This window comes from Capra hircus, chromosome 11, assembly GCF_001704415.2.
Source record: "Capra hircus breed San Clemente chromosome 11, ASM170441v1, whole genome shotgun sequence".
In the NCBI taxonomy this organism is placed as follows: Eukaryota; Metazoa; Chordata; class Mammalia; order Artiodactyla; family Bovidae; genus Capra; species Capra hircus.
The window spans coordinates 25,855,868-25,880,670 of record NC_030818.1 but is presented as its reverse complement, the minus strand read 5'-3'; the positions used below and the strand labels follow the sequence as shown (position 1 = coordinate 25,880,670).

The 24,803-nt window shown below is 39.2% G+C and overlaps 2 protein-coding genes across 2 annotated transcripts in view; both read right to left on the bottom strand.

Moving 5' to 3' along the window:
* The window catches only part of DYNC2LI1 (dynein cytoplasmic 2 light intermediate chain 1), a 37,115-nt gene extending 19,899 nt beyond the window's left edge, over positions 1-17,216 (bottom strand). The window contains exons 1-5 of the mRNA XM_005686546.3: positions 17,105-17,216; positions 15,203-15,320; positions 4,999-5,033; positions 3,963-4,032; positions 1,768-1,856 (exon numbers count right to left, since the gene is read on the bottom strand). Coding sequence (XP_005686603.1) covers positions 1,768-1,856; positions 3,963-4,032; positions 4,999-5,033; positions 15,203-15,320; positions 17,105-17,112 — 320 coding nt within the window. The 5' untranslated portion in view covers positions 17,113-17,216. The remainder of the gene's footprint in view (positions 1-1,767; positions 1,857-3,962; positions 4,033-4,998; positions 5,034-15,202; positions 15,321-17,104) is intronic.
* PLEKHH2 (pleckstrin homology, MyTH4 and FERM domain containing H2) overlaps positions 21,831-24,803 on the bottom strand; it is a 101,187-nt gene continuing 98,214 nt past the window's right edge. The window contains exon 30 of the mRNA XM_018055177.1: positions 21,831-24,028. Coding sequence (XP_017910666.1) covers positions 23,846-24,028 — 183 coding nt within the window. The 3' untranslated portion in view covers positions 21,831-23,845. The remainder of the gene's footprint in view (positions 24,029-24,803) is intronic.

The window sequence follows — 24,803 nt, the reverse complement described above, 5'->3', positions numbered from 1 at the left end:
CCTATGGGCTGTAGCCCTCCAGGCTCCCCTGTCCATGGGGATTCTCCAGGCAAGAATACTGGAGTGGGTTGCCATGCCCTTCTCCAGGGGATTTTCTTGACCCAGGGATCTAATCCGTGTCTCTTCTGTCTCCGACACTGGCAGGTGGGTTCTTTACCACAAGCGCCACCTGCAAAGCCCCTCAGTGATATTAACATTAGTATTAAATTAGTATTAAATTCAAGTGTGTGTTAGTCACTCAGTCATGTCTGACTCTTGGTGACCCCATGGACTGCAGCCTGCCAAGTTCCTCTGTCCATGGAATTCTCCAGGCAAGAAAGAATACTGGAGTGGGCAGCCATTCCCTTCTGCAAGGGATCTTCCTGGCCCAGGGACTGAATTCAGGTTTCCTGTATCACAGGCACCTGAGCCACCAAGGAAGCCATTAAATTTAAAGGAGACATAATCTCCAGTTGCAGGAAAAACTCAGGGGCTGAATCAGCTCATGCTTGGATGGGTATTAAAAAGAACTGAGTTTTCAAATTTAATTTTTGAAGTTTTTTTTTTTTTTTTTTGCCAAGTGAATATATTGCCCAAGTGTTATTTGACATATTTTGTTTGTAGGCTTGCAAAATATGTTACTAGTCGGATGCCAACTATCTCACTTCAGCACAGGCCACAACCTTCAGTTCAGTTCAGTACAGTCACTCAGTCATATCCGACTCTTTGCGACCCCACGGACTGCAGCATGCCAGGCATCCCTGTCCATCACCTACTCCTGAAGTTTACTCAAACTCATGTCCATTGAGTAGGTGATGCCATCCAACCATCTGATCCTCTGTTGTCCCCTTCTTCTCCCACCTTCAATCTTTCCCAGCATCAGGGTCTTTTCCAATGGGTCAGTTCTTTGTGTCAGGTGGCCAAAGTATTGGAATATCAGCTTCATCATCAGTCCTTCCAATGAATATTCAGGACTGATTTCCTTTAGGATGAACTGGTTTGATCTCCTTGCTGTCCAAGGGACTCTCAAGAGTCTTCTCCAACACCACAGTTCAAAAGCACCAAATCTTTGGCACTCAGATTTCTTTATAGTCCAACTCTCACATCCATATATGACTACTGGAAATACCATAGCTTTGACTAAACAGATCTTTGCTGGCAAAGTAATGTCTCTGCTTTTTAATATGCTATCTAGGTTGGTCATAACTTTTCTTCCAAGGAGCAAGCGTCTTTTAATTTCATGACTGCAGTCACCATCTGCAGTGATTTTGGAGCCCAGAAAAACAGTCTGTCACTGTTTCCACTGTTTCCCTATTTGCCATGAAGTGATGGGACCAGATGCCACGATCATCTTAGTTTTCTAAGAGTTGAGTTTTAAGCCAACTTGTTCACTCTCCTCTTTCACTTACATCAAGAGGCTCTTTACTTCTTCTTCACTTGTGGTGTCATCTGCATATCTGAGGTTATTGGTATTTCTCCCGACAATCTTGATTCCAGCTTGTGCTTCATCCAGTCCAGAGTTTCTCATGATGTACTCTGCATATAAGTTAAATGAGCAGGGTGACAATATACAGCCTTGACGTATTCTTTTCCTGATTTGGAACCAGAACCTTGGTTCTTTTAAAATCCCTGAGAGCATTACAGTTTAGGCACATAGAAAGGAAGTGAAGGCAAACCTTCAGCAACATAAAACTGTCCCTGAGAATTTTGATTCGCAAAAAACTCACATTCATCCTGTGGCCTCCACTGGATACTTACTAACCGCTATTCCTCACTGGCCCCACTTACCGTAAGGTGTCACTTGTGATTGGTATGCTGATTAAATCCAGTAAAGATGTTCCTCCACCTAGCTCCCAAAAGTGAGCAATATCTTTTGGCTGAAAAAAACAGGTTTTTTTCATATTAATATTCTTTGATGTTTTTACATTTTAAATAGTTCTTATAGTTCATTAGCACCAGCCAGTAATAATTATGGATACAAGATATTACAGTCCTCAAGATCCTTTGTGGCAGTCAAAATTTTCTCCTTTATTGATCCCATCCCTCAAAATACACTAAAACATCTATTCCAAAGAACAAAGCTGAAACATTAAGAATATACACGGGTACTAAATGCCCTGATTCTACCCTAATTTAATAGAAGACATTAAACAGCACCCCAACTCTGTAAACATCACAGGCAGCAAACACTCACATTAGAAATAAAATCAACAAATTGAACACATTTGGAATTATCTTTGTGAAAACAGTTATAATTTTAGGTAGAAATAAAACAACTGAACAGGAAAACATCCTAATTGAGGGAGAAGACAGAAGCTCACACAACAAATCAGACATAAAGACAAGACAAGAGAAGCGGGGAGAACAGATGGGAGTCCGACCTGCAGATCAGGATCGCCTGGGCAGAAGCATAAGCAGCTGGTCTGGGCCTGACATCCCTGGGGACAGTGACAGGCTGGCACTGGCAATACAAGCGGTAGGTGGGGGACACGGACTCTCTACAACGGCTTCCCTTTTCAGAGAACTCAAACTACAGGGGGACTAAAAGGGCTGGGCAGCCAAGTAGCTTGGAAAAAAGACCATCTATTCCATGGCAACTGTCCTAGACTGCTGGCTAGCTGATGGCATTGCTCCTTCCACCAGATACTGAGAGCCTTCAGGATATTATGATTGTGTGAGGAGCTGATAAAGTTCTTCCATTTAGAACTCTTAGGAGACCTTCAATCTGAGAAAGATGTGAATCTTCTAGAATGAATATAGAAAAGCCCAACTTGATAGTGTAAAGTTTAGCAGAAATGAACAGGTGAAAAAGAAACCACATGAGTTTTTATGTGCCCAATACCATGAACTTGAAAGAGGCAATGTCATTACAGCAGTTTTAGATAAATATATTTTGCTTTTTGACAGGTTATCATCTCAACCATTGAAACTGTTTTGCAGTTGGTATTTGAATCTCTAATGTTTGTGGGGAGAAATAAGTTTTCAATGGACAATCTCCCTTGATTCACAACTGGATGAAGAAAAGCTTTTAGAGCTTTTCTCAAAAATTAAGCTTATGAAAGTTGACTCAGAGTCTCCCACAACAAGGTTAAGCCTATTTCTAGGCTTATCACTCATGCAAAAATTTATGTGATTCACAAAAATAAAGTTCTCCCACATCTCAATATATTGTTTTTTCTTTTCAATTTCACAGTTTTAATAACCAAGTTGCACTGGTGAACCCAGGAAGCAGCAACAGACAATTTTAACTCTCTATACACTGTCTAATGATCAAACACTTAGACTGGATCAATCTATAAAAATTTGCCTGTGTTATGGGAGTTATGGGAGATACGGGACCTTCTTTATTCTAGATTGTTCTCCACACACCTAACTTTATTTAAGAAATGACCTCTTCCTTATGGGAACACCAAAAGAGAATTCTACTTAGAATTTTTTATTCTCCTAACATATACTATAAGTTCTCCCTCTATCCTGAACGATTTCTAACTATCCTCTACAGATAAACTAACACAAGTGAAAATAGGATTATGGCCAGTTAGGGCCTGTGGTCTCAAATAGGATTACCAACTTTAAGATGTATTTGTAAAAATGCTAATAATTTGGATTTTAAGCAGTATATTTTCATAAATATCCAACAGGTCAAATGTATATTTTTAGCAGATTTTTTGGGGAGACAAGATAACTCACAATGTTATTCTCATTTGAAAGAAGAAAATATTCCCAAAGCCTGTACACTGAAGTTACAGAGTAATCCTATTTAAGCACCTTAAGACATAACGAATGAGAAGGCCAAAATATTTTCACAGTTTGGGTGGCTTCCTCTGTGCTGAGTTGCATTTGACTTTAAAAGTATTACATAGCTAGGAAGTATACTCCTGGATATGTTTATTGATTGTAGAAAAGATGGAAAATGTAAAACAATGTCAGCATCCTTACTTCTCCATACACGTATAGAGCAACATCACCAAAAAGACACTCACTATGTTATGTCCTTTTGCTCTTCTTCCATATGTATATTCCAAAGCTAAGGTTGGTTTTGGTGGCTCATCCCTGTAAAGTGAAGACAAGTATTATTACTATCATTTTCTTAAGCTATCATCTTACCTTATTTTTGCTTCTTAAAAACTATTAGCAGAGAAGTTACGCTGTGTATAACACATTGAGATAAAGATGATTAAGAATTTATACAAAAATAAGCCTTCAAAAAAACACCTTAACAGACGTTAGCAGCAACTGCAGAGGTGAGTAACGGCACCTGCACGTAGTGGCAGCGCCTAGCGACACCACGCGGGGAGCAGAGAAGGAGCTGGCAGTGCTGGTGGCTGCGTCCGGGCATAAGCGCCGGCATCCAGGCCGCGTGGGAGGCAAAGACAACAGGCTTATGCTCAGCCTCAGTGTGGGGAGCTGGGAACGTAATGACTTTTAATTTAATGGAGACATCAATAAAAGATTTTTTATACAGTTCTCAACTGAAATCATAGCTCAAACCTGGGCATCATTTAGCTAATGAGCCACAAACCAACAAGACTTTCCTTACCAAAACTTCCTGAAACCTGTACCTTAACCTGGTGGCATGCTTCCACGGTAAAGAAGGCTAGGAAGTACATAAAACAAATGGCAACAGGTACAGTTTGATGACCAATAATGTGCTTCAAAAGCATACCCATGAGCAATTCAAAGATTATAATGTTCAAATGATCATGAACTAGATAAAATTAAAAAGTTTAAATAGCAGAGTAGCATAGCCAAAACAAGTAAGTACTATCTATTACAGATTGAGTAATTATGTTAATTTCTTCCCCCAAGTAAGGAAATCCATTATTAATCCTATATAATTTTTTTCTGCTTATTGTTGGTTTCATCTTTAAAGGAAGACTGAAAAGCCATAATATGGATTCACAAGAATTAGAATATTTTGTTTAGGTCGCAAAATGGAAATATATCTTTTAGATTCTAACTTGCCTTACACAACAAGAATAAGCAAAAATGTATTCTAAAGTTTAATATAACACTTACCTGTCAAGACACCTTAGAATAATAGTAGTCTTTCCCTAGAAATTCAAAAAGAAAGAATACTATGTTAATGTCATCCACATGTAAAATTTTATTATTGTTCATAATTGTGGCCCAAAATAGCTTTTAATCACTTGAATGATAAATTACCTGGAAACTAGAAACTTTCAGAATTGCTCCTAAGTTTGATAAGTGGAAAAAGTTAACTGTCAACTTTCCATCAGAGTGTAACTACACTGCTATTATTATAATTATAAAGTACCACAGATGACAAATACTAGAAAATCAAACCTTATTTTAGTGGTCAACTTGGCAGCTGTCTTAAATTTTCTCTTTACTTGTTAATGCTAATTACTGGTTAAGCTGATGATTAGTGTCTTCTAAAATGTTTTAATTCCAATTTGTTGAAGTGGAAATAAAAAAGGATAACACACAAATATAGGACATGTTGAAGATATATTCCAAGTAAGCAATCCAGATACCAGTTAGAATACTTTTTTTGGTTTTTCTTATTTCTAGAAGATGGACTTCAAATTTCTTTTTAGGAGTCAGGAAATAGAGGTTCTGGTCCCATCTCAGCCACTAATCATGAAACTTAACCTCACATCTGAGCCAGGGACTGGTTTAGTGGTTTAAGTCACTGGTGTTTTTTTTTTTTTTAACAGTGAAGCTTTACTTTTTTAAGACAATTGTTTACAGGAATATAAATAAAAGAGCAGCAGGGGAAGTTTACCAAAGGAGACCTTTAGGGTTCAAAGAAAGCAGTTTAGAAAACTCAGGACTACCAAAAACACAGATTATTTCACTATATATGTGTCTTTTAAAGCCAAGGAACCTACAATACTTACCCCCAAAAAGATAATTGTGACTCCAAATTACATCTGGGCTATGATTAAATTGAATGACTTTTTTGGTAGTAAGATAGATTAATAAATAACTGGAATAGTACTAAAATACATAACTGAAAGATATTTATTGGTAGGTGTTATATCAAAGTGAAAGATCAGAAACAATCTAAATTTTCCAAATAGGGGACTGACTAAATTATGACCATCAATACAATGAATAACATGCAGATCATAGGAATAATGTAGGAATAGACATATTGACCTAAATCAAATCCCTTATGATTATACTGTGGAAGTGAGAAATAGATTTAAGGTACTAGATCTGATAGAGTGCCTGATGAACTATGGGCGGACGTTTGTGACACGGTACAGGAGACAGGGATCAAGACCGTCCCCAAGAAAAAGAAATGCAAAAAAGCAAAATGGCTGTCTGAGGAGGCCTTACAAATACCTGTGAAAAGAAGAGAAGCAAAGGAGGAGAGGAAAGATATTCCCATTTGAATGCAGACTTCCAAAGAATAGCATGGAGGGATAAGAAAGCTTTCCTCAGTGATCAGCGCAAAGAAACAGATGAAAACAATAGAATGGGAAAGACTAGAGATCTCTTCAAGAAAATTAAAAATACCCAGGGAACATTTCATGCAAAGATGGACTCAATAAAGGACAGAAATGGTATGGACCTAACAGAAACAGAAGATATTAAGAAGATGTGGCAAGAATACACAGAAGAACTGTACAGAAAAGATCTTCATGACCCAGATAATCATAATGGTGTGATCACTCACCTAGAGCCAGACATCCTGGAATGTGAAGTCAAATGGGCCTTAGGAAGCATCACTATGAACAAAGCTAGTGGAAGTGATGGCATTCCAGTTGAGCTATTTCAAATCCTGAAAGATGATGTTGTGAAAGTGCTGCACTCAATATGCCAGCAAATTTGGAAAACTCAGCAGTGGCCACAGGACTGGAAAAGGGCAGTTTTCATTCCAATCCCAAAGAAAGGCAATGCCAAAGAACACTCAAACTACTGCACAATTGCACTCATCTCACATGCTAGTAAAGTAATGCTCAAAATTCTCCAAGCCAGGCTTCAGCAATACATGAACCGTGAAATTCCAGATGTTCAAGCTGGTTTTAGAAAAGGCAGAGGAACCAGAGATCAAATTGCCAACATCCGCTGGATCATGGAAAAAGCAAGAGAGTTCCAGTGAAACATCTACTTCTGCCAAAGCCTTTGACTGTGTGGATCACAATAAACTGTGGAAAATTCTTCAAGAGATGGGAATACCAGACCACCTAACCTGCCTCTTGAGAAATCTATATGCAGGTCAGGAAGCAACACTTAGAACTGGACATGGAACAACAGACTGGTTCCAAATAGGAAAAGGAGTATGTCAAGGCTGTATACTGTCACCCTGCTTAATTAACTTATATGCAGAGTACATCATGTGAAATGCCAGGCTGGATGAAGCACAAGCTGGAATCAAGATTACCAGGAGAAATATCAATAACCTCACATATGCAGATGACACCACCCTTATGGCAGAAAGTGAAAAAGAACTAAAGAGCCTCTTGATGAAAGTGAAAGAGGACAGTGAAAAAGTTGGCTTAAAGCTCAACATTCAGAAAACTAAGATCATGGCATCCAGTCCCATCACTTCATGGGAAATAGATGGGGAAACAGTGGGAACAGTGGCTGACTTTATTTTTGGGGGCTCCAAAATCACTGCAGTTGATGACTAGAGCCACGAAATTGAAAGATGCTTGCTCCTTGGAAGAAAAGTTATGACCAACCTATACGGCGTATTAAAAAGCAGAGACATGACTTTGCCAACAAAGGTCCGTCTAGTCAAGGCTATGGTTTTTCCAGTGGTCATGTAGGATGTGAGAGTTGGACTGTGAAGAAAGCTGAGTGCTGAAGAATTGAAGCTTTTGAACTGTGGTGTTGGAGAAGACTCTTGAGAGTCCCTTGGACTGCAAGGAGATCCAACCAGTCCATCCTAAAGGAAATCAGTCCTGGGTCTTCATAGGAAGGACTGATGTTGAAGCTGAAACTCCAATACTGTGGCCACCTGATGCAAAGAACTGACTCATTTGAAAACACCCTGATGCTGGGAAAGATTGAAGGCAGGAGGAGAAGGGGACGACAGAGGATGAGATGGTCGGATGGCATCACCAACTCAATGGAGATGAGTTTGAGTAAACTCTGGGAGTTGGTTATGGACAGGGAGACCTGGCGTGCTGTGGTCCATGAGGCTGCGAAGAGTCAGACACACTGAGCAACTGAACTGAACTCAATTGAACTGAGACACATTGACACAGTAAGACATGCATAATAGATTACCATGACCCTATTTTCAGTTAAAAATCATCTCTTCCTTGAGATGCATATACACACACATACAGATAGAGAAACAAACAGAAATCCAGAGAGACATCACATGTTAATACTGAGTGTTTCCAGGTGATAACTTTATAGGTAATTTGTCTTCTAAAGAAAATCAGGATTTTCTAATTATCCTACACTTTACATGTATCTCATGCAGTGTATTTTTAACTTTTTAAAATAATGAGGATTTATGACACCTAAATATAAATGTATTCAATGTGCAGGAAAGTATTCAGAATTACTGTATTTTAGAATTGGTAGGAATCTTAGATAATATCTAGCTAATCTTCTCAAATTCTCATGGTTCTGTAGCGGTGATTTAAATTATTTTTATTATAATTTCATATTAATGTATAAGACTACCTGGTGGAATTTCAAATAAAAACAAAACTCAGCTCTGGGCACTGAAATCAGCTTTTAGATTATCATTAAAATAACAATCCAAATTTTAAAAATTCACTAGTAAACTCTTGCCCTTTGAGAAGGCATCCACAGACTCCTGGGTTTCCAAGTCCAAGAAGCACTGACATAGTACAAGCTCACTGAGCGACTATCAGAATGAATCCCACATTCCCTTCCGTTACGTCCATCACAGCAGAAGTCCAGCCTCCCTCTGACTTGTCATCCTTGCAACTCGAATTCCATAATCCTCTACATATCCCTTCATTGGGCATAATAATCTCCTCCCTTCTAAAACCCAGCTGCCCTGAATCCTCAACTTCTTCTTCAGAACATTCTCTCTGCTGGCCTGCACTAACATAGGACTATCTCTTGAACACTTCCTCGGCCGTCCTACTAAAGAAGGCTATTTGTTCATCAACCCCACACACTTCAGGGCTCTCCCTGCTCTCCAGTGCCACCTAGAGGCTATTACTCTACTTCTCTTGCAGGAATCTTAAGAGGCTTGTATCAGCCTACCCTCTTGGTTGTCATCTCTTCCGGCTCAGTCTACCTTCCCCTCTAAGCTACTGTCATTAGTCTTGTTCACTTCACCCCTACGTGGGCATGGGCAACCCACCTATGACCCCGACCTCAAGGTGCCCTTTGCCTCAAGAGACTCTTTCCTTCACTCCACTTCTGCCACATGTCACTTTCGGGGTTCTATCTTGAACCATTTCACTCCTGGAAACTGTATCACTTCCAAAATCACATGCACAAAAAACACATTCTCTAAGCACTTTTTTCAGAACTTTACTTTTTTCAGCTTTACTGAGAGGCCTCCAAAGTCCATGCATCCTTCTGGGACACAGGCCAGACACAGGCCAGACACAGCAGGGTGCTCTGGCTACCTGGGCACTGACGCTGCCTGGTAAAGATGCGGCCTCATTGACACAGAAGTTAGTTCCTGACTAACTTCTGTTAACATGCCTTTAACATGCCCCTTCATGCCCTTAACATGAAGCACAAAAATAAAATAGTATCATATACAACAATTATCTCGATTATATAAGATTATATATATCATAAGATAGTCCCCAACTTAGGATAGTTCCATTTATGATTTTTTGACTTCATGAGAGTGCAAAATTGATATACACTCAGTAGAAACCGCACTTTTCCCGGGCTAGTGATACGTACTAATAAACTCCTCCTGTGATGGTGGGCAGCAGCAGTGAGCCGCAGCTCCCAGTCAGCCCCTCAATCATGAGGGGAACCACCAGTACACTTATAACCATTCTGTTTTTCACTTTCAGTATGTTATTCAATAAATTGCACAAGATATTCAACACTTTATTATAAAATAGGCTGTGTGCTAGATAACTTGGCTCAACTGCAGGCTGAGGTAAATATTTTGAGCACATTTAAGGTAGGCTAGGCTAAGCTATCAGGAAGATTCCCTGGAGGAGGGCATGGCAACTCACTCCAGTACTCTTGCCTGGAGAATCCCATGGACAGAGTAGCCTCATGGGCTGTAGTCCATGGGGTTGCAAAAAGTTGGACAAAAGAGTGAAGTGACTTAGCACACAAGCATATAGGCTGAGCTATGGCATCGGTTAGGTCAGCTGTGTTAAATGCACTTTTTGACTGACAGTATTTATGGGGATGTAACCCCACCATAAGTCAAGGAAGGTCTGTAATATAAACCCCAAATAGGATGAATATCAGCATCTTGGATCTGCAAGTCTTGGCCTTTTTTAGACAGTGTAACCAGCAGTTCTGTGTCTCTGGCCAGAACTTTGTAATCCAAGCAAAGCTGCATGAGGATATGATACATCTGTTCCTGCTCTGTATGGCTACTTCCAAACCCTTTTTGCATCCCTGGCTAAACAGCAGAAACTTACAGTGAGTGGTCTAGGGTCTCTGGCTACTAAAGTGTTCTGATGGATATGCTGTCCTTTTCCCCCTTATTTTTCACAACAATAAATAACCCTTTGAAACCCTGTGACAGACATCATTGCGTGTGTTAGTCGCTCAGTTATGTATGACTCTTTGCGACCCCATAGACGGTAGCCCACCAGGCTCCTCTCCATGGAATTCTCCAGGCAAGAATACTGGAGTGGGCTGCTATTCCCTTCATCAGGGGATCTTCCCGACCCAGAGATTGAACCCTGGTCTCCTGCACTGCAGGCAGATTCTTTACCATCTGAGCTACCACAATTCAATTATTCCTTAAATGAAATTCCTAAAAGTGAAGTAACTGAATTAAAAAAATGAATATTATTTAAGATAATGCCTATTGACTTAGATGCTGAGTTAGATATTTAAATGGATCCTGGCTTTTATACTCAGTTGAGGTAGAAGACCTTAATATTGTCAAATTATGAAATAAAAATATAGTTAAAATATTTTAAATTATATTTACTACTATAATTTTTCCTAGATCAATTCACGCTAAATATGGTATTGTTGTTCAGTTGCTAAGTCATGTTCAACCTTGTGACCCCATGGACTGCAGAGTACCAGGCTTCCCTGTCCTTCACTATCTCTTGGAGTTTGCTCAAACTCATGTCCATTGAGTTGGTGATGCCATCCAACCATCTCATCCTCTCTTGCTCCCTTTTCCTCCTGGCCTCAATCTTTCCCAGTATCAGGGTCTGCATTCCCAGTACCAGCTCAGCGTTCCCTGAGCTGGCTCTTCATATCACATGGGCAAAGTATTGGAGCTTCAGTATCAGTCCTTCCAATGAATATTCAGGGTTGATTTCCTTTAGGATTGACTGGTTGGATCTCCTTGCCGTACAAAAGACTCTCAAGATTTTCTCCAGTACCACAATTTGAAAGCATCAATTCTTTGGCGCCCAGCATTCTTTATGGTCCAACTCTTACATCTATACACAACTATTGGAAAAATCATAGCTTTGACTATATAGACCTTTGTAGGCAAAGTGATATCTTTGCTTTTTAATATGCTAAGTTTATTATAGCTTTCCTTCCAAGGAGCAAGTGTCTTTTAATTTCAATGGCTGCTGTCACCATCTGTAGTGATTTTTGGAGCCCAAGAAAATAAAATCTGTCACTGCTTCCACTTTTTCCCCAACTATTTACCATGGATCAGATGCCATTATCTTAGTTTTCTGAATGTTGAAATATGGTATTAGCTAAATATAAATTTAGCTCATTAACTTCAAGTTCAATGGTTCCATGACCATGAATTTGCACAAAATGTCTAAATATTATTTTTAAAATGCAATTATCCTAATATTAGGTGATAAAAACAATAATAACTTATTTTATATGTAAAATTCTTTCACCTGGGTATTTTCCAATCATGTCTCGGTGAGAACATTAATGTTATAGTCAACATTCTTCTTAACTAACTTCCCCTTATGGTACACAATACTTAAATTTCTCAAAAGATATAATGTGGTATTCTATGTGAAATTATCTCTCTGTGCACACATAAACCCATGGATTTTGGCTGACTTCTGCTAATCTGTGTGGAGATAACTGACATTACTAGAGGAAGAAATGACAAACAGATTTTATCTCAACTGCCAACACTTTCCTGGAATACTATAGATCAGATGTCATCTTCAGGATCAGCAGAAAAGGGGAACATAATTGATAAAATGTGTGTGGAAGATGTGTGCCTACTATTTTCTATCCCTTACAGAACCATGGAAAGGATTTGATGATAACCAGATCTTAGACAGTGGAGAACTGGAAAAGCAAAAGCGTAGAGGTCTAAATAGCTTCCTTTCCTCTTTTCTGCCACCTAGAGATTGAGGTTTAGGGTGAGAAAATAAGCTCTGGGAAGTGAAAGACTAGTCACTAATAAAGTTTTCTGAGCCACAGTCTAAGAATACTAGCATGATTAACCCTTTGAAAAAAATTTTTCTGCAACCTTAATTTTTTTCCTTTTCCATTATGGTTTATCATGGGACACTGAATACAGTTCCTGTGTGATACACTAGGACCTTGTTAATCCATTCTGTGTATAATAGTTTACACAGGATGACTATACCTTGATAAGAAGTGAAACATATGTCAGGAGGATCAGAAGATCATGCCTAAAAACTTGACAATCAAATGAGATTAGAGAAAACAAGAGAGAAATGTCCAGATAAACGGAGATGTCATTTGGTATGACATTAAGAACAAAGTTTTTAAGAGAATAATGGAAGAGGGTCCATGTAATTCACAGAACAAAGCAGCTGAGACAAGGCCTTAGAATAATACATTACAGCCACAGATGCAAAACCGTGCAAGTAATAATAAGTGCAACATTATCACAGAAAAACAAAATGACCTCATATATATTACCAAAGCCTGTGGCATGAGTAAGTGTAATATATCACTGTAAAGAATAAAAAAAGGAGGAAAACTGCAGCACACTTTGTGTATTTGTATGGTAACTGACAAATATGCAGGGGGTGGCAGCATATAACAAATGCATTTGGATGAAAATAAATGAGCACATGAAACTTGTGACAGTATTCAGGAGATTGCAGCCTGACCATATGCTATCTGATGGCACACATCACAAGAGGAATACAGATAAAGTATAACAGTGTAGGGGACATCAACTATTCGAGACAGTGTCTAACTCAGTTTGAATTGAGTTTTCAGTCACTCCTAAAAGAGATAATAACAGACTCACACAGAAACTAGGGTTAGAGAGAGGTTAAGTGACGCATTCCAACCTAGAATTCTATACCTAGATAAACTTTCAATCCAGAGTGAGGGTGAAATAAAGATATTTCACACGTGCAAGGTCTCAAAAATTTTACTTCCCATGTATACTTTCCCAGGAAACTACAAAAGAATGTACTCCACAAATACTTGAGTAAACCAAGAAAAAAGAAGACACAGGATCCAGGGAACTGGAGCTCCAACACAAAGATGCAAAGGGAATCCCCAAGATGTTAGGGAGGGACAGTAGCCATGCAGCTACTTGTGAAAGAGATACTTAAGTTAACCCTAAACGATAACCACAACGTTACTGGAAGTGCAAGCGTGAGAGAGATGCAGAAGTATGTAGTCTTCTATCAGAGACTCAACAGGTGACGCCTAACATTGCGTTTACAAAAATAGCCCATAAACACATCATTCAGAAGTAAAGAAGTACAATTATAGAAGAAACAGTAAAAGATATGAAAATGGTGGCTTTGAGGAGAGATTCTGAACTGTGAACAGAGGTTATTCTGCTTTACACACCTTTGGATAATCTTTAAAAAAAAATGTTAAGTGTATTTTACTTTTCTGTCATGCCAAGTGCAGGAGTATGATTGTTTCCTTTCTCAAATAACTTTTCCCCAAAGTTTAAAACGTCTTTGTTTTTTATTTGCTTAGTCTTTATATGTACCACCCCCCCCCCTCCTTTTTTTTTTTTGGCCATAGCCATGAGGCCTGCAGGATGCCAATTCCAGCCCAGGGATTAACTCATCCTGTTGGCAGTGAAAGCAGAAAGTCACAACCACTGGACTGCCAGGGAATTTCCTGTAGCTTTTATGTGCATTAGTTATCTATTGCTACATAGTCAATTAATCCCAAATTTGTCAAGTTTTAAAACAACAGCCATTATTTCAGCCAGTTTCTCAGGATCTGGAATCTGAGAGTACCTTAGCTGGATGGTTCTGGCTTAAGAATTTTCATAAAGTTGTAGTCAAGATGTCATTTGGGACGAAAGTTATCTCTTGGCTCAAGTGAACTGGAGAATCATTTTCCAAGCTCCTTAACATGGTTGCTGGCAAAAGGCAATCAGTTCCTTGCTGGCTCTTGGCCACAGGCTTTAGTTCTTTGCCATGTGGACTGGACCTGCATACAACATGGCAGCTTGCTTCCTCCAAAGTGAAAGATCAAAAGTGAGAGGTTACCTAAGACAGGCTGCCTTGTGAAAGAGAGCATCCCCATTGTTGGAAATATTCAAACCTAGACTACAACCACTGTCTGGAATGGCTCTCAACATTTTGATGAGGTACTAGAACCCTTGGGAAACCTGATTTCCCATAAAAAAAACACCAGTGCACACACACAATTCTGCATACATTTCTAGGGAGCTCATGGACCCCAAAAAGTAATTCCATGGATTCCAGGGTAAGAATCCCTATTGCAGAAGGCCAGACTATCTCCAGGGTTCTTTCCATTTCTGTGACACTAGTTTAAGATAAGTGAAAGCAAATGCATTATACTCTATATGGTTCATGTTTTTTATATGTGCTTGTTTTAGCTATACAAGTTATCTATAAATATGACCATTAGAATAGTATTTATGGTGCTTTTGTGCAAACTGGGAAAAGATGACTCCTCTGGGCTGTCTAGTCAGAAACAAGTACCCCTTCCTCTGGGTTCCTGTGGCCCAGGTCAGGACACACCACTTGACAAGAAGAGGCAGGTTGGGTGTGTTAGTTCCCACCCTTCCATGAGCAGGGCCCAACCAGATTTAAAGTAACCAGCAGGCTGGAGCTTGGTCATCTGGTTAAAGAGTTGAAATACCTACATTTTTACCAAAGTATTAAAGTAAATGTTACCATTGGCTATTAAATCATCACAATGCTTGCGGTGAAAAAAGTACGAGCAAATGCATTACCCCATTTTTACTGCCAATGAAGAAAACAGACTTTTCTCCAATTTCAACTCCATCACTTTCACTTCCACCACTTCTCCGTTCTTCCACTTCAGCTTTTGCAATTTCCCAGAGAGTTTCACTATGTGAGAGAAAGATAACCAAAATTCAGAAAAACAAAAAGAATCCTTACAAAATTTCTCTCCAGCCCACAGAAATTTCATTTCAATCAGATTTATAAAACAAACCAATATCATTTGTGGGGGAGGACAATGAGCTGATAAAACTTTGGAGGATTAGTCATTTTCTGTGTACTAGATGGAAGAAGAAAATGATAAACAGAGCCTTTACTGCCAAGATCTGAAGTTGTCTTATTTTGGGACTCCTGGCCAGGGCTGAAAGCTATATGTGTTAGCCTCTCAGACACACATGAAGGTACAATGCCTTTTGGAAACATACAACTGGAAAACCACCAACATCTAGGAAAAGGGGGAAACATGTAAATCTAGTTTACCACATAACCTTTGCTACCTGAAATAGTTTTAGTTTTTTTAAATTATACATTTTTTGGCTCAAGATTCCTTTTTTACAATATAAAAGAAGGGAGAAAATCACCTAAAATTCCTTTTGAAAATCATCCTTTCATTCACCTCTCTACACAGGTAAGATTTTTTTTTTTAAAGTAAAGTCTAAATAAATTATGGAGTCCTGAGCTAGAAAATATGAGTAAGATTTCATGTTTTATCCACCTGAATCTACTACTTTCTTCATAGAGAGTATGCCAACTTGAGTAAATTACCTAACCTCTCTGGATCCTTCATTCAACAGATATTTATTGAGCACCTAGTATACTCACATTTCTGTGCTAGTCCCCAGGCTCACTTTTGTTTCTTCTCCTCTAACTACTGACTAAAAAACACCACCAACTTCATAGGACTGCCATGATTGTAAAATGTGATAATTCATTTAGGTTAGGGCCTGGCCTATATATAATCACCTAAAATTAGTGAGTGTTTATAATTATTATTTTTCAAGAACTAGGAATGGAAAAGGGGGGTCTGCACTAAAATTCACACATTTACTTCACAGGCGAGCCCCTAAGAAGTCAGTCTGGGCCTGTTTGCTCTTCAGTTACACCCATTTCTTCATAATGTGATTATCTCCTTTCCAAGTTCCCAGCAGTAAAGAGAAAGAGGTGTTGTAACCATTTACGGTGATGGGAAACTTAAGATTCATAAACTCAACAGCGATCACACAGCCCATCCACAATACAAAAAAAAAAAAAAACACCCCAGAAAGCTCGCTCTGTGATGGAGTCCAGTACCCCACTCTCTCCCTCATGTCTTTACAAGTCATTCAGGGAAGTTTTAAGCATGATCTTGAGAACAAGTAACTAAAATAAACATCAGAGAAGAGTTAAAATGTATCTGATAGGTGATTAAAATCCCACCCCCTCCCCTTAAAATGTGACCTTAGATTTTTCAGTGTCTTCACTAGTTTCCCCTCTTTTATCTTTGTCTTAAACCCCTGCACTCGGACAGGAGGTCCCCGAGGAAGTGGGTTTGTGGTCTGGCTCACCGCCTGAAACCCTGTTCCTAGAACATTTCTGGGCCCTCAAAAAACTTTTTGAAGAAATGAATGATTGGAGTTGAATCATCTTTCAACATCTCTTAACTTTTCCACCTCTGGAACTTTTCTACTTGCTTTTGGCAGAATGCATACTCTTAAGGATAGTACCTTGACAAACCGACTACAGGACTCGCTGTAACCCCTCTCCCCACATATACTGCCAGAGGCCTCTCCCTCCACCGCCGCTCCCCGCCTCCACCGCCGCTCCCCGCCTCCACCCCATCCAGGCTGAGTTGGGAAAGAAGGGAGGCTCTCGAGGGTTGCATAAACCAGGCTCAAGCAGGGTTGCAGGGATACCTGGGCATCGTGGCTTGGCCGCCCCAGTGTCCTGATCGCCGCGTGAGGCCCAGCCTAGAATCAGCCGCACGGCGAACTCGGAGAGAGGCCGGGTTAAAGCAGAGTATTGCGTTGCCATGGTAGCTACGTCACACTCACGGGTTGCGTGCAGAGTAGAGGCATCATGGGAAAGGTAGTTTTTAGCGTTCTTTTCTCGTCTCAGCTTCAGCCGTTTTGGATGGGAGAGGAGACTCGTGGCAGTAAATCTGGGACTTAAAAACTCTGGGCCGGAAGTGTTCTTTTATTTAAAAAATATTCTCCTGAGTACCGACTATTTATATGCCAGGGGTCTCTGTCTTCAATTACTTTTCTCTCCCCAATAACAGTGATTTGGGAGTGGAGGAGGAAACAATCTCCTGAGCCGTTTTCTAGTGATTTACTAGAGACAAAGATTTTAGTATTTTCCAGCCTTCTGTTTGTTTGGTTGTTTCAGATTTTGTAGAATAGCACAGCGTTTGAAAGTGAGAGAAAATATTAGTCGCTTAGTCGTTTTCGACTCTTTGGGACCCCACGGACTCTAGCCCGCCAGCCTCCTCTGTCCATGGAATTCTCCAGGCAAGAAAACTGGAATGGGTAGCCATTCCCTTCTCCAAGGGATCTTCCTGACTCAGGGATCAAACCCAGGCCTCCTGCATGGCAGGTGGATTCGTTACCATCTGAGCACCAGGGAAGCCCAGCACATTGTTGATTAATAAGTTAATAAAGCAAATGCATCTCTGTAATACTTCATTTACTTATATCCAAGTCAATAACAAACTCTGAGTTATTAATATTACTATATGACACACAAACTAATTAAAGGAAGCCAAAGGTATAAACTATTGCAGAGAGGTACGATTTATATAAGAACAAGCGACTCGGCCTAAAGGAGCTGATGAAACTTGCATGGCAGTGACAGTGTTTGATCCGTCTCAAAAGCTGACCCAGGCTCTCTAGCCCAAGATGAGCTGACTGTTGGAAGGAGAAATTTCCCTCTACTGTTCTGCCATTTGCTTAGTCTCTATTGTGTGATGTTCAAGAATATGAATTTTGGAGTAAGATAGTTTGAAGTCCTGACTCAGCCACACTCAGTTGCCACTAGGGATAAATTACTCAATTTCTCTGAGCCTTTGCTTCCAATCTGGTAAAGCAAGAAAAAAAAAATGTGACTTTTAAATGAGATAAATATATGTAAAACATAACTTACGTGTGTCTGAAACACTGTTTTTAAGTGCTTAATACCTGTTATGGTAAGTTAAGTGGCTGATCAGCAGCTTTGAAGAAACACAAGGAAATGAAGCAGATGGAAATAAAAGGCATTAACTTCTGATAAAATCTTTGGGGACAAACTTCTCCCAATATTTAGGTGCATTTTGGAGACACAGAAGACTACAGTTACAAATAGGAAGGGAAGTAATGGAGGGGAGTTCAACAGGGAAAGAATGGTAGCAAGGGAGGCTGATACATCATGGAGTCAGCATCTATTATATACCCTGGAGCTAGCCCACCTATAAACTCACAAACTGATGTGGGACAAATTGTGATAAATCATGATGGCTGGAACTTTATATGCCTTTTGCATGTTAGTTGGGAAGCCCTATTGCTATGGATAACAATAATGGCAGCTAACATTTTTTCTGTGGACTAGGCACAGTATTAGCAAGTTAAAGTTATAATGGTTTGGATAACTGGGACAGGTGGTTGAAGTAGTGAGTATGGTAACCAGGTGAAGGTTATCTGGCTAGGCCCTAATCATCAGCATTGATTCAGGAGTGAGTCACTTGATTCACCTTGATCTAATTAAGATGAATTCTATTTTCTATCTTTTTGCTTCCTGAGGCTTCATCAGTTCAGTTCAGTTGCTCAGTTGTGTCTGACTCTGCGAGACCCCATGAACTGCAGCACACTAGGCCTCCCTATCCATCACCAACTCCTGGAGTTCACCCGAACTCATGTCCATTTAGTCAGTGATGCCATCTAACCATCTTATCCTCTGTTGTCCCCTTCTCCTCCTGCCTTCAATCTTTCCCAACATCAGGGTCTTTTCAAATGAGTCAGCTCTCCGCATCAGGTGGCCAAACTACTGGAGCTTCAGCTTCAACATCAATCCTTCCAATGAACACCCAGGACTGATTTCCTTCAGAATGGACTGGTTGGATCTCCTTGCAGTCCAAGGGACTCTCAAGAGTCTTCTCCAACACCACAGTTCAAAAACATCAATTCTTCTGTGCTCAGCTTTCTTCATAGTCCAACTGTCACATCCATACATGACTACTGAAAAAACCATACCCTCGACTAGATGGACCTTTGCGGACAAAGTAATGTCTCTACTTTTTAATATGCAGTCTAGGTTGATCATAACTTTCCTTCCAAGGAGTAAGCGTCTTTTAACTTCATGGCTGCAATCACCATCTGCAGTGATTTTGGAGCCCCCCAAAATAAAGTCAGCCATTGTTTCCCCATCTATTTGCCATGAAGTGATGGGACTGAATGCCATGATCTTAGTTTTCTGAATGTTGAGCTTTAAGCCAAATTTTTCACTCTCCTCTTTCACTTTCATCAAGAGGCTCTTTAGTTCTTCTTCACTTTCTGCCATTAGGCTTCATATTTAGACAAATAAAGAGACTTTCCAGGGTAGATGAAATAGTTCGAATATACAAAGATTAGAATTCCTCTTCTGCATCAGCCCAAGAAGACTCACAGATTTCAGTGATGGTGATGGAGGAGGAGATAATTTTTATGCTGCTTGCTGAATGAAATGAGCAATTACATGAAAGGTAAAGGTGTGGGCAGAGTATATTCAGTGACCTGTGAATAGTTTGGGGTAGAGGTGTCTGGTGGGGCTAAGGTGGGACAGTAAGCTAGGTAGGTAGATTGGACTACCATGAAAGGTCTTGCAATCTGGATTTTACTGTGTTGGTTATGAGAAACCAAATAAGATTTCAAATAGGGGTGTGCCATGATTAGACCTTTCCAGCGAGTTGGCTGTTTGTATCAGGTGGCCAAAGTAGGGGAGCTTCAGCATTACACTTTCCAATGAGTATTCAGGGTTGCTTTCTTTTAAGACCAGTTTGATTTCCTTGCTGTCCAAGGGACTCTCAAGAGTCTTCTCCAGCACCACAGTTTGAAAGCTGAAAAGACCCTTATGCTGGGAAAGATTGAAGGCAAAAGGAGAAGAGGGCGGTAGAGGATGAGATGGTTGGAAAGCAACACCGACTCAGTGGACTTGAACTTGGGCAAACTTCAGGAGAAAGTGATAGACAGGGAGGCTGCAGTCCATGGGGTCACAAACAGCTGGATATGACTTAGCTACTGAACAATAACAACAACATGACTAGACTTTAGTTCAGTGAGATAATTTTTTGTTTCTGTTTGAAAGATGCTTCAGAGTCTGGAAGTCGTGTATGGAGGCTATTAAAAATAGCCCAGAAAGTGACAGAGTTTTAATATATTTTTTTAAAATTTTTTTGTAGAAAAAATAGTATACAGAAAAAACAAAGAGGGTATAATAAGCAAATGCCAGAAATAACAACAACATTTTGATGTTCTTCATTCCAATCTTTTTTGCTCATAGAGCTGAGGTTTTTCTGTATAATTAACATTCTGATTTCAGTATCTATTTTCCTGTATCAATTTTTCAAAAATGCATAATAAACATAGCTTTGATGGCTGCATAAGTTTCCACTATATAGAGTTTTAATAATTAAGCGCTCTCCTAATATGAGTGTTTAAAGTTAAACATGAGTTGAGCTAATCAGAATCCTTCTATGGAATTTTTCAAACAAGCATTAAGAAAATCAAGTCTTTCCCTCTCTGAGGGAAACTGGCAATACTTCCTGCTAAATGAAGTACTCTGTAGCAGTAAAATCCTTTTCTTCCTTTAGGGAAAAGAGAATAGGGGGAAATGAGAGGGGAGATGAGGTCCCTGCATGAACCAGTTAGCGGAAAAGCTGCTTCACCTTGTTGGTCCAGCTTCTCATTTTCGCTTCCTCAGTCCCCACATTCCCAAAGCCTTTGGTCCACAGGAATCAGCCCAGAGACTCAGCAATGAGAAGTCCAAATTCCATGACAGCTGGGGGTGGGAGCGGGGTGGGTGAAATGTGTTCTTGGCATCCCACAACACTTAAAGCCTTTTTCTAGAAAAATAGGATTATCCATGGTGGCTAATTCTTCAGGATTATATACTTCAGTACAATTATGGGCTACAAGTATTGTTCCAGGAGCCTGACTACCATGTATTTTTTTCTACGGAAAAAAATGTCCAAACAACCACTAACAAACACTTTTTTCAAGCCAAGACTTTGTAAGTCGTGACTAACTTTTCTTGCAAATTGACAGTGAAATTCATTTCTAAGCTATGGCACTATTTGACTTCAAGGACACACACAGACACAAATCTAGAACATTTAAAATAAAATTTTAGACACAGTCCAATCAACTTACCTATAAGGAGCTTATTACAAAATCATGGGAGAACATCATGATTTATACATATTGTATATATGTCAATGAGCACATATATATATATGATAATTACAATTTGTCCACACAGCTTCTTTTTATATGGATAAAGGAAAGCAACACAGAAGACAAAGCATGAGTGCAGGAGAAGGAGGTAATAACTACCATTTTCACTAGTAGTACACTTCAGCTTTGACAATGAAAACATTAGGTATTTCTTGAAGGTTATTCAAAAGAATGCTTGAAATGGGTTTTGTAAATCATTTATTATGATTGAAAGGGAGGAAAATGATAGGAGACAAATATTACAATTAAACATGTAACATTATTCTCTTGTAACCAATCATAATAACATACTTTGAATTTTTAAATGGCTATATAAAAGTAATTTCCCAGAAAATAAAATTTTCACATCATCAGTTACAGAAAATTGATTTCTTTCCATCAAAATATTTTATCTTTGCTCTATCAAAAATAAATGCCAAGTCTAGGGTACTACCATTTAAGCTGAGCCTTCACTATTCATTTAAATTAGAAGATTTTAGGGGGGGCTTACCACATGGTGAACTAACTACTGCCTGAGAATAAAGTCCTCATACATATGTAACAGCTCTGCCAAGCCTCTGGCTCACCAACTAATGATTATTAAATGGTTTTCTGGGAACTCAGAGACTCTACTGTATCCCAGCCAAAAGGTGCCTGAGCGTCATCCCAAACTGGTAACCAGTTTATTCTCAAAAATTAATTTGCTTACACAGTGAGTGGCTGTGGCTCCAAAGATTAGGAGAACTAGTAAATGGCAATGTATTTCTATGGGTGGTTTCGACCTTTGTCATTATCAGTAAAGCACAATCTTACTTGATCAGTGTATTTCTTGGGTCTGATCTTTCTAAGGATGCTAACGGAGGACGGAACATTTTTAAAAGGCTTAGTGTGAGAACAGTACATTGCCACAGGGAGAAAGCAGCAAAAAAGAAAACAAGAAGGCTCGCCAACAAATTAATTCAGCAGCTAACTTTTTTCCCCCAACTGGTTAAAAAAATACCATACAGAAAGTGATAAATATATGTCCAAAATATAAATAAAAAATATTCTACACATAAATAAAATTAAGTATACTCATGATTACTATTTCAATTAAACATTTTTACAATATAATTTTCATGTCTTATCACAGTTTCATTTTCATCATGAATAATAATAAGTACTTTATTTTGACACAAACTGGAATGTACTGACCATTTATGTAACCTAGTAAAGCAATAGGTTTCTAGACTCAACTAAAATTTATCTCCTCTGAAGAAGAGTTACTTTCTCTTTTCTTTAAAAAAAATATTTTGGGGAATTTATTTTCAAACTATAACTTAAAAGACTGTGTGAAGCAAAGCTTTAAAATTTCTTTGTTTTCAAAGATACTATTATTTAACAAAGCAAGGTCAAAATGACCCAGCACCAATGGAATGAAATGTGGGCAATATTCCAGTGAACTTGGGTTATGTTGATAGCCAAGGAATGTCAGGAATCAATGTTTCATTTTAAGTTTTACACTCCAGTGATCTGAAAAGGTGACAGGGTATACTTTCTAAAACCACATTGGAGGTTCTGGTTACCTGCTGCTGCTGCTGCTAAGTCGCTTCAGTCGTGTCTAACTCTGTGCAACCCCACAGACGGCAGCCCACCAGGCTCTGCCATCCCCGGGATTCAGCACCTGCTTTTTCACACAGTGATTCATAGAACTAAAAACTTACCCTTCAACACTACCCAGCAGCTGTTTCTTAAATTGGATACTCTACCTCTTTCTAAATACCATATCATTAATTAAAAGCACATTTAATTATAGTACATAATTTTTTGGCAGTGAGCATGTCCAAATAATCAACTGGTTTGCCAAATGAGAGTTTGGCAAAACTCCCTTGAAACTCCCTTTCTAAAGATTGCTAGAATATTTTATTTTAAGAGAAAAAAAGCCTTGATGTGTCTGATGGCAAAGGTGATGGAAAAAAATGGCAAATTCTAACCCAGTTAAGCTAAAAGAAAATCAGCATGTGGGAAAATTTGTTTAGGTTTTATGTGTGTGTGTGTGTAAGTTTTATTACAAGCATTTATTTGAATATTTATGAATCAAATGGAAGAGAGCAACTCCCTTTATTTTTAAAGAATGGACTACTACTGTGTGGGTGTCATGCTGCCAGGATGTAAATGAACTTATTTGGAGCTGATGCAGTCACTGCTTAGAAGACAGGGGGAGATGTTTATGAGCTTTCAGAGCAAAGTGGGGCCTTTGGTTGGTCTGCTGCTTGCCAGAAGGGGCTGGCTTCCCATCACCCTGGCTTGGAAACCCTGGGTCTGAGCTGAGAGCAGCGCTGGAGCAGAGAGGTGGTGAACTGCCTTTTGCTGGTAGAAGTTGTTTATGTAGCTGGCGATCAAAAGGGTGATTTCAAGAATCTAAAACAAGAAAAGTGGAACTGTTATCCTCTTGAGAAGTTCTCATCATTTTCCAAAGAGAGTGAAGGGTTGGCCACGAGTGGTCTCTATCTGCAAGTGCCCAGGCCACCAGAATTCCCTTTCAACCAGATCAAACAGTGGAGTACAGCTGACCCTTGAACAACACAGGGCTTAGGGGCCCTGACACTCTGAGCAGTCAGAAATCTGTGTGTAACTTTGCAGCGCCCCTCTGTAGCCGCGGTTCCTCTGTATCCATAGTTCCACACCCATGGATTCAACTAACCAAGGATCGTGTAGTAATACAGTATTTACAATTGAAAAAAAATCTATGTGTAAGTGGACTTGTGCAGTTCATACCTGTGTTGTTCAAGAATCAACTGTACTTACATGTTCAACACCATCTATTTTTCCATTACTTAAACCAGCAGAGAGTAGTACTTAAAAAAAAATTCAAATTTAGTGGCAATATTAGAAAATGTGACAATAGTACAATTCTGTCAGTTATCTTAAAGCCACACTTGTGAACACGTGAATAAGAAATTCAGTGTATTGTATTAACTTTTTATTTAAACTGAAGTGTGCCATGATCTTCTGCACTTACTATCTGCCTTCACTTAAGTATAGATTTAATTAAGAAACATATATGCCATTTTTTAAAGCTTCAGATTCTAAAAAAGTAGTCTCTTTTAGCTGATAATTTTAAGACAAAGTTTTAGAAAAATTAGTTTCTCATTCTTTTCCCTAAAATTGGAATCAAATGTTAGAATGCAGCCCT